At 44.4% G+C, this 10,823-nt stretch overlaps 1 protein-coding gene across 1 annotated transcript in view; it reads left to right on the top strand.

Moving 5' to 3' along the window:
* Positions 1-401: 401 nt before the first annotated feature.
* Positions 402-10,823, top strand: part of CHRDL1 (chordin like 1) — a 40,580-nt gene continuing 30,158 nt past the window's right edge. Inside the window, exons 1-4 of the mRNA XM_071569206.1 lie at positions 402-874; positions 3,700-3,845; positions 5,719-5,831; positions 9,614-9,707. Of these exons, the coding sequence (XP_071425307.1) occupies positions 3,749-3,845; positions 5,719-5,831; positions 9,614-9,707 (304 nt within the window). The 5' untranslated portion in view covers positions 402-874; positions 3,700-3,748. The remainder of the gene's footprint in view (positions 875-3,699; positions 3,846-5,718; positions 5,832-9,613; positions 9,708-10,823) is intronic.

Below are 10,823 nucleotides of genomic sequence, written 5' to 3'. Positions count from 1 at the left end.
TCAGAGGAGAGGGTATCAGCAGAAGGTGTCTGGCAGATCCCTAACTCCGTCGGGTCTGCTCCAGAGGGCACCCTGCCTGTGACAAGCCCATTAAAGAGCCGTCCCGGTGTGGAGTTCTCCCTCCAGGCAAGCCGCCCGTGGGGCTCTGTCCCAAGGACGGAGCTGTGGCCGCGGTCGCCCAGCCCAGCTCGTTCGAAGGCACGGGATCACGGCCCCGCCGCCCGGGTGCGGATCCCGCGGCCCGCAGGTGGCTCCCGCAGGCGGGAGGCCAGTTCGGAGGGCGGGCGGACTCCGAGCCCCCTGTGTGGGGTCGCCCCTCTCGGCGGCCCCCCGGGGCGGAGCGGCCCCTCCCCGGCCGTGTCAGTCACGCCGCTGTGCGGGCGCGGGGCGCGGGCCGGGGCGGGAGCCGGCCCCGCTCTCCCCGCCTCCCGCCGCCGCTCCGGAACCGCCGGGGCTGCGGGGTCGGACCCGTCGCCGAGCATCCTCCGGCCGCGGTGGTCTCGCTGCGCTCCCCGCCGGGACAGGAGGCTGTGGCAGGTGCCCCCAGCCCGGGACTTTCCTGAGCGCCCGCCCCGCAGCGGCCCCGCGGCTCGGGCGTAGCGGATCCCTCCCTCTCCGCTCCCGTCCATCACTCCGGGGTCGGGGCTGGCGTCGGCAGAACCCCGTCGTTCCCCTGCCTGCCCCGTCACCACCGAAGCCAAGGAAAGACCTGAAAGCCGCGGGAGGAGACCATGGCAACGTGAGCGGGCAGCGGAGCCGCCCGGCCGGAGCCCCACCGTGTCCCGGCGGAGCGGAGCGCGGAGCCGCGCGGTGCCCCAGCCCGAGCGCTGATCGCGGCGCTCCCCGAGCGGAGCGGCCTCCAGTCCTGCCCCAGGTTTGTGAGCTTTGCTGTCCGAGCGAGGCGCCGGGGAAGGCGCGGTCCCACTGCCGGAGCTGCGCCCGGGCCCGCGGCACAGGCAGCCCAGCGCGGGGACCCGACGCCTGCCGGGATCCCCGTCCGGCCCGTTTCGCTCCTCGGGGGCACGGGCGGCACCTGGCCGGGCCCCTGCGGGAGGGCAGCCCCGACCCGACTCCCCCGCCGGCCCCGGGCGGGGCGGCGGCGCTCCCCGGGCAGGCGCCCAAGGGGCTGTACTGTCGGAGCCCGGGAGCTCCGTGCGAGACCCGCCCGCCTGCGGACACTCCGGACAGGCGACCCCGACGGCAGCGGCGGGGCCCGCAGGGGTAAAGCCTCGGGCAGAGCGCCGGGAGAGGGTTCGCGCTCCCGTGATGGACGGGGAGCGCGGCCGTCGGGGCAGGACCACTGTCCCCGCCGCTCCATCGCCGCAGCCCCGCGCCTCGCAGCTTCTACCAGCCGCCCTCGGCACTGCCTTTGGTGCTTTTTGGTGTGTGTGTGGGGTTTGTTTTTTTATTTGTTTGTTTTCCTTTACTCGTAAAACGTGGCGAGATCGGACACTGCCTCTTGTAGTTACCAAGCCGGGCTCTTTGGAGGGCGAGGCGTTAAAAAGAGCCCCATCCGCCTTTTTTCGCTAAATAATTCATGGCAGAAGTGGATCACTTTCATTGTTTCTACTGTGCAGAAAACATACCAATAATTAACAGGTTAATCCTAACTGAGATAATTTAAATCCAGGAATATTTTTAGGACATTGCCCTTTGGGGAAATAAGGGAGTGTGCTAATAGTGAAAAGTATGTGTTTATATTTGGAGTAACAACAATACAGAAATTAAAGAGAATTAAGAAAGACATCAAAAGTCTCCAGCCCATTTCTGTTATTAACTCCTCCATCTCACATTACCGTGCAGCATTTCTGAGCATAAGCAGTCCAAGTTTTAAAATGTTCTTCCTTTTGAAGACCTGACATTTAAAATGAATGGATTTCTGAGCCTTTCTATTCCAGCTAACCAACTTAGCTAACAGGTAAAGTGCTGCACAAAGGATAATTGTGTGCCATTTATAATTACTGTTTGCTTAAGCAGCCCCCAGGAAGGCCAAAATATTTAAACATTCACATTTCTGCTAATCTCAGTGATGTGCTTCTGTTGTTCTCAATGCATGCATAATATCCTGGGACTAAATTATGAGGTTTTAATTTTAAACAGGTGTTTTAAAGGATGTTTGGCTTCAAAATGCCCTATGTGATTTGAATACGTTGAAAGGGAAAAATTACTTAAGCTTTTCTCCTGAAATTGAAATATTATTCTCAATTTCCGAAGTAAACAGAAACTTGCGTTTTGTTACTGCGTGGGGAGTGTGCTTTAAAAAAAGCTTTTTTTTTTATATATATATTTTCAGGTGCAATTTGCATTATTTTGAATGAGCTTTCTGAGTACAGACAGAGTAGTTGCACAGGCTTGATTAGTTAAGGAAGATGTCCATTTTGGTTGTGGTTTGGGAACTTAGAGAACCCTTGAACATTAAAGGCAATAAAACCACTGATAAAATCAGATTACACACGTTTTGCTACAGTATCCTAGTTCCCAACAGTCACAATAGGAAGATTTGCATTTTAAGGCTTTGTTAACTAACTGTTTAGTTATTTTCTCTAAGTTATCTATCAGTTAATTTTCACTACACATATATAAATTATTACTTCTGCCTGGATTATCTGCAAGGTGAAACATACCCATGTACAGTTCTATTATTTACATTAAATCTGAAAAGGTCAAATTAGTTTACAAAACACATTGTTTATTTTTCTGATAGTGACTCTTTTTTGAAACTTTTGTAAAATTAATAATGAATCCACATAAACGCTCTTAAAATCAACCTCAAATCTTTCCAACATTGTCAATTACGGACAAGTGTGGTCTGGGAAGACAGCACTTTAATAATGAATTCTGAGAAACAGTGAAGCACCAAAGTAGTTCAAAAACAAATCAAAAACAAATTCTACTTTAGTTAACTGTTTTCTTTAAGTAATTCACCCTTTAAAACCAAGAAAAAGATAAACAGAATGGCACGTGCAGCAAGTACAATACCATCTCTGCACCACACAAAGAAGAATACATTAAGCTTTGCTCCATATGCAAGATTTTGCCATTAAAGATCTGCAGGAATGAAGATGACATGTCATTCCCCCCATTCTGCTCTCCCCTATCAAGGCAATGGAAGGGTTAACTCTAGAAAAATTAATTATACACAGTGGCAGAACAATAGTGGTTGGGAGCGGGGCGAAGGGCCGACTGAATAGTGTTGGAAGCCTGTTCGATGCGGTGAAGAAAACTCCCACCGACTGCAGCGTGGCCAGGGGGTCACCCTGGGCAGGGATTGTCACAGAGTAGTGCTGGGACTCCAGGGACACCCAAAGGTAATTTTACTGTGAAGCAAACATGTTATAACTGACACCTGCATGACCTCAGATACAGCAAAAAGAGCTACTCTACAAGAACATCTCCCAGACTGCTTTCTTGGGAAAGAGAGCTTTTAAGAATTTAGAATGCTTACTTGTCAGATTTCTCTGCTTTGGAGTAAAATAAGGATTTTTTTAGAATACCCAGTTTTTAGCTTTCATGAATGGGAATGTGGCCCCTTTTCCAAAAATGAAATGATCTGAAGGCAAAGCTGTTTCCATGAAAGGAAGATCCATGATACAGGGGTATTTTTGTTCTGGCAGTCTAGGATTTCTGTGTGCTGTGTGAAATCATTTAAGTATTTTACAAGATTTTATTCTAATTAATTTAATCTTTTCTTCCCAACAGCTCAACCTTCTCTATTCGGAAGATCTTTCTTTTCCTGTTGCTGATAAAGATGAGAAAAAAGTGGATGTTGGAGGATTTTAATTTTATCATTTTTGGTGTGCTCTGTCTTCTTTACATAGATGGAGGTAAACTAGAACAAGTAAAACGTAAGTAGACTTCAAACAAAGCTGTCACATTCACCTAAATTAGACATTTTTCCTTCTATTTTCAGATGTCATTCAGAAAAGAAGGTCCTAAACCTTCTAATGTTCTTCCTCCTTCTAATCCTGCATCTGGCAGGATCAGGTCCCACCCACATTTGGGGCACAGTTTCCTAAAGCTGTACAGGTTATGCTGCATCATGAAGAACATAACACATCAACTGGAGAATCTGTTTTATTTCAAATATCTTGAGTCAAGAGTGTGCTTAATTCCATTTTTGTAACCTCTGTAAACATCTGACAGATTATCTGGAATCTGTCCCATGTATAAATCTATTGAGCTGAAGTTTTCAGCTAGGGTAAAGCTCATCCAAGACTGTTCTGTTGTGTTATAAAAACAACCTCATATGAACTGGATTAGGTACATCCTTTGAGAAAATTAAGAGTGTAAGCACTGTCAAAAACTTGATGAGAAGAATTGAAAAGAATACAAGGAAAACAAAGGGAGTATTTCTACAAAGCCTGTAATCTGTGGGAGATGTTAACACGTTTCAGAAATCATGGCAAGGAGGTATGACTACCCAAATAAGTCCAGGAGTTACTGACTGCTCTTGTTACTCGCTTTCTGGAATGCTCTTCTGCCCTGCACAGGTTGGTTTCTTGGCCTTCTTCTTATAGAAGACATTGTTTGCCTTTGAGAAGTAATTAAAATTTTTAGCCTCAGTCTCAGCAGCTTCTGCTTCCAAGGAAGTAAATGGGGGAAAAAAATAGAGAGAGTGAGTTGCTGAAAGGCCCCGTGTCCCACTGAACTCTCTCAGAGGAAAACCATGTGCAGGTATCCTGGTTCAGAGAAGACAGTGTGAGAAATTACCAAACTCCACTCCAGTCATCTGCTTTTTCATATCCCGTGTTTCATTTGTCATGTTTTTGTGTGAAGGGAAAGCAGATCACTGCAGTTTCTATTAACAGTCCCTAGCTCTTGCTACCTTCTTCTAGCCCAGTAAATGTGAAGAATGTCCCCTCCTTGAATTATCACATGGAAGACAGGTATTTTGTTAGACTCCCTGAAGTATCATCTATACTGAAGGTAATGAAATAAACTGGATTTGGATATCCTTAAGAAACCAGGAAGGAATTCTCACATGGAAACACATGAGAATCATCCTTTTATTGAAGAGATTTGAGTTTTCAATGTGAAAGCATAATGTGACAGGGAGAGGCAGGGCAGTAATGTCTGACAGGTATAGGGGTATCTGCAAAACTGCACCTGCAAGATTAGAAGTGCTTGTTGAGCAGAACGGACTTTAAATATTTGAAAGCTGGTGCATAAATTATTTCATAAATATCAGCACAAATTGTTCTGAAATACTAGGACAAACTTACTAGGTTGTTAAAATATGGAGTTATTGAACATGCAGTGTAAACACAGTTCATTTATCTTCCCTTTGCAGGCCCTGTGCTCAAGATCTCCCTCTGGTACAGCCTGGAATATTCCAGAGTTGTGCCAATTGCTTTGGTTTTGCCATGAAAAGGTTTTGTTTTCTATAAGCTTGTCTGAGTGATCAAGCACTTTAATTTTCTTACCTAAACAGGATCTTAGCCTGTGTTTTTGCAGGTGAAAGGATAAACTCACCTGTATGAGAGCCATTTTATCAGCTGTTTCAGGAGCTGCAATTTTGGAAAGATGGGAAGCCACATAATTTCTGTCAATTTGGGAGGTTAGAAGAAATGGCATGTGAAATTAAGGATGTTTCTGTTGTGTGATTCTCCAGGGAAAGAAAAAGCGGTTTACAGAGAACTCTGCACACCCAAATACACTTTGTATGAGCAGAATGGAAACACTCATTCATAGCTCTTTCAATTCTTTACTCTTTTACAGATTCAGATACATACTGTGTGTTTCAAGATAAGAAGTATCGTGTAGGAGAAAGATGGCATCCTTATCTAGAACCCTATGGCCTCGTTTACTGCGTTAATTGTCTTTGCTCAGAGGTAGGACTGCTGAGTTACTGATTTTACAACTTGTACTTGCTTCATCGACTAGAATCCTTTTTGTCGTAGCAACAATTTGACAAAACCCAAACTTGTTTTCACTGATGGGTCCTGATCATGCAACAGAGGAAGTAGAGGCAGGTGATCCTAATGAAGGGAAAAAGTCAAGAGAGAAGGCCAATACTGGCAAACAAAACAGCATGACACAAACAAAACAGCTCTTTGACTGGCCAGAAGCTTTGTCAGTGTTGAGCATTACATCTGGAGTAAACAGCCCCCACCAGCTAAATATAATCCTTGCAGTTCCATCAATAGGGATGATTTTTCTGAACCTGAATTTGGTGATGCTTTGAGCTATGTACAGAGCCAACATCTTCAGAGGCATTTCCATAGTCCAGCCATCTGCTGCCCTAAAGTGCTGAAGGAACAGGCTTGGATATGACTGTTTGTAAAGGTCAGTGAAAGAAGAGTGAGATGATGAAACATGAGAAAAGGGTATGGGGAGCAGAGAGAATTGGACAGAATGTGAAAGGACAGGTCCTTGACTCCCATCAGTAGATGCCTGGTGCAAAACCACAGCAGTCAGAGATCCCCACAGTATGTCATATACAGCTGGTGGAGACAGGCAGGAAAATGAGAGCAGAGCATGTCCCTTGGAGTACTTTAAAATAAACAATAAGGGATCTTAATCACTACCACATGAGACACTCCAGATGCTGAGTTTTGTCTGCTGTATTTAATGCAGAATAAAGTATTCCTGGCTATTTCCCCTTCCTGCAAGTGTAAAATATTGGGCCCCTGTGCAGCATTTGCTCTGAGGGAATCTGCTACTACAATTTAGTGCAGAGATGCACAAACAGTAGTCCCACAAGCTTGGCTGCAGGTCAGATCTGTGCAGCAGAATGGAGCTTTAAGGGAAAAAACTGTAGTAAGAAAAAGTTTACTGATGTATATGCGAAGTTGAAAACTATCTTAGAGCCTGTGTGGAGTAAAATGCTCACTAAATTGCTGCAATGGTGTGTCTTGGGTGGAGATGAAATGAACTGGAAGCCCTAGAGGTCTGGATACAAATCACTGCTTGATTTTCAGGAAGATGTCAGACAGTGTGGAGGGATGGGAAAGTGCATGGTCTGCTCCTCTAGAGAAAGCACTGCTGGGACCCAGAAAGACCCACACACACCCACGCACTGTGAGGCTCCAACAAACAGAGTCTGTTTTATTTCTGTCCTTCACACTTGGGCACAGAAAACAAAGTGACAGTTCTGGGCAGAAGGTTTAGTAAAGACAGAAACTGCTGATGGTAGTTCCCAGTACATGCAGCTCAGGAGTGGACTCAGCTCTATTCCATTATGTCCTGGGTTTATCTTTGGTGTACCATGAGGGTGCAAAATTAACCTGGGGTAATTTCAGTGGTGAAGATGCTGAGGGATCTCTGGGATGTGACTCTTGTTGTCTGGAAGGAAGACTCCAAATAACAACTACATCATCCAGACACTCATTTGAGCTTTGTCCTGGCTAAAAGCATGCCCTCAGAACACTGATTGCTTCAGGAAACTCTTAAAAAAATTATAATTTTGACAAAGTAAAGGCATTAGAAAACATGCCATGACATAGCACAAGCACAGACTATAAACCAAATATTACACCATAAAAAATGAAACTTAAGTGTGCCATCGACAGCAAATAAGAGAGATCTAAGTGTAACCCACCTATGGTTCTCTGTCAGTTTGGCAAAGGTTGTGTACAGAGTCTGAAGCAGCAAGTGATTCCCTCACACTGCAAAGAGAAGTAAAAAAATCCCCAGGGGTCTTCATCATCAATGGGATCAAAATGTCTTTGCTGGCCTCAAACATCATGATCCAGATGATCTCTGCACAAAACAAGCCATATCAGCCAGGCAGCAGACAGAGATCTCTGATCCATGCTCTGTCTCTAAACAACAGTCTGTCTGTCCATCCCCCCAGCACACAGACTTCTGATGTTTAACAAAAAAGTGAGACAAATTGACTAAACAGAAGCCAAATTATTCAGCTTGCGATTAAAAAAAAAAAAAGCTTTCCTGTTTTTGTGTGTATATAGTATTGTATTTTTACAAGTTAGAATTTACATACTTAAGGCCAAATAAAACTAAGCATAATCCCCCCTGGTTCACAGTGGAGCCTGTTGACTGTTACTGTCAAGTAAATTTGAGCACTTACAATTTGTCAGGTCATTATTTTACTCTCTAAAGTACAGCAACTTTTTGCTTGTGTTCTTAGTCAGATCTGCAGAGTTCAGGAGCTAAACCAACTGCTCTCCACACTCAGCACTGACAGCCCAGCTTGGGAAGAGGGGCATTGACACCCTTTGGTACCTGGTGCAGAAATGCTGATTGTGGCCCTGGCTCACAGACACCTACAGGCACCTGAGTCCTGCTCTGGGCAGCAGAGCTTGGTCTCCCAAGTATCACTGGGAATTTAGCTAAGATCAGTCTCAGTAAGCACAAGATGGGTTACAACAGTTCTGTCCTGCTGCAGACAGTGGGGTCCTGTGGGCAGCACGGAGCAGCAAAGCTGGCCTGCAGAATTTATCACAGCTGACCATGCACAGAAGGTAAACACACCTCAGGAGATTCCTCAGGAGTTAAAATAAAATGGAACAGCACAAGTGAGCAGCGTGAGCCAGGGCAGCAGGCAGTGCCAGCCTGTCCCCCACAGGCTCCCAGTGAGGGTCTGCTGGGCACACCAGGGATAGTCCCTGTCCTCTAAAGGTCCTACAGCCTGAAATTGACTCCTCTTCTACAAAATCGGTATATTTCATTTCAGTCATCATTGGAAACAGATGGTGATAGCATTTTTAGTGTCTCTTTCCAAAGCAGATGTACAAATGTAATTCATGGCTAGCAATGATCTAACAGTACAATTCCAGCCTGTGGTCTGCATCAATGAATTATTTTGAAAAAGATGACTAGAAAAGCCTATACATCTGTTGTTAAGGAAGTCTGAACTTCCACTGGAGACATTTCAATGCTCCAGAAGACATATGAAAATGAAGATTTGGTCATGACACCACCTAAAACTACAGTCATAGCACAGTAACAGTGTTCATGCTGAAAGATCTTTCTTGCTGTAAACATGAGCAACTCAAAGCTAGATTAGTAGGATGAATTATAGATGGGAAGTAGGAATTTGGAATGGATAGTAATTTCTGGTTAGACATTTGAGAATGAAAATTCCCTGTGTTTTAATTATAAATCAAACTTAGATGTTGTCAAATAGAATATTATGTTAATGACATGAATAATGAACCCTATTCCCAAGACTTACTCATATTTCTTAGAAAAATGGCTACTTACCAACCGGTGTTTTTTGTCTACTGGGAAACCCATAAAATGAAAACAAAAGACTCTCCACAGTTTTCAGGAACAATTATAGACACTATTGTCTCTTGTGGTCTTGAACTAACCCTCAGTAGGGGATATCTCAGAGACTACCATTAATTATCCACGTCTTAGTTTTGGAAATGTAATCCCTAAGCATAATCTGCTCAAAAGAAAAAGACAAATCAAGATTGTTGCAATCCATTTTTAGACACTTCCTCTGATGTTAATGTTTGTATGGATTTCTGACCTTCAGCATAAATTCAAAGGCAGTAGAAGTAGTATGGGCTTACCTGGGTGTGAGGGAAACCAGAATGTTGTAAAAAAGTATTTTCAAAAAATATCTGGATGTAGGATGAAGAACACAGAAATTTGTAAGACTGTCCATTTCATTAAAGTATTATATATTATGTTCCTCCTGCAGAATGGAAATGTACTGTGCAGCAGAATAAGATGCCCAAGTCTACACTGTCCTTCCCCTGTGCATGTGCCACAGCTGTGCTGCCCACGATGCCCAGGTAATTCCTATTAATGACAAACAAACAGTCCTTTCTGAAATAGTTATTTCATATGCTGAGTAACAGCAAAATTAAATATATGAGCTGGAAGACGTCTGTGAAGTAAACATCCTTCTGTATCCATGTAGGTCACGAGAGGCTTGTCCTACATAAGTGACAGTGGTGATTTCTTTTTTGGAAATCAGAAGTATAGATTTGGGAAGGGTATCAGGGCACGTTGGGGGAGCCATTTATTGGGGTCCCCTTACCTTGAGTAAGGGGACAGCGTGAATGATGGTCAGAAGAGCTCAGGCACAGCAGGCATCAGAAGGCTTTGATCAGAAGGCTTACAAGAGTTTATTTAAGATAGTTTCACAGTTTCCTCATAGCTCATAGTAATAGTAGTAGAAGTAGTAGTCATAGTAGTAAATCTATTCTTAGTAACATCCACACCTTTTATCTCACATCCAATATGTCATGACATTATTGGCTTGCCCATTCACCTCTCATACACCGATGCATCTCATTGGCTAAAAAACACCACACAGACCACAGGTAGCTCTTTAAGGGAGAACTCTAAACTGCTTTTCTTAAGGGATGCACTCACTGTCACCCCTACAGAAAGGCTCAGCTAAGCTGCCAAGTCCAGTCGCCTACAATCCAGGCAAAAGGTAGCAGAAGTTTCACTGACTGCCCACTCCTCACTCCTTGTCTCTAAACTTCAGCACAATAAAACACCATCCCACAAACTTCCTGGGTTTCTGCTTTTGGTGCTTTTCATAAGAGCAGGCTAAAATATATGGTTATTTGCAATGGCTCCCTGTTAACAAGTGATTGAAAATAGCTGTGGCAAATGTGCATTTGTATGGTATCGCTGTACAACCAGTCTGGTAACCTTTGCCTTTTACATCTCAAGTCCAGGCATAGCTTCATAATTAGTAGAGACTGTTGTAAATCATAGAAGCAGTGCTGTAGAGGTTTATGACTATATAAATCCAATTGGATATGTATAGTAAATTCCTCCAGACTGTACATTTATTATATATATATACTCATTATTAAGAGCTACTGTATGAAAGAGACTAAGCAGGATCTTTCACGAGGCTGTTACAGCATTCCCGACATGGCCTAATGGCT

This window comes from Pithys albifrons, chromosome 14, assembly GCF_047495875.1.
Source record: "Pithys albifrons albifrons isolate INPA30051 chromosome 14, PitAlb_v1, whole genome shotgun sequence".
In the NCBI taxonomy this organism is placed as follows: domain Eukaryota; kingdom Metazoa; phylum Chordata; class Aves; order Passeriformes; family Thamnophilidae; genus Pithys; species Pithys albifrons.
The sequence above is the reverse complement of the archived record's forward strand: the minus strand, read 5'-3'. Positions and strand labels throughout refer to the sequence as shown.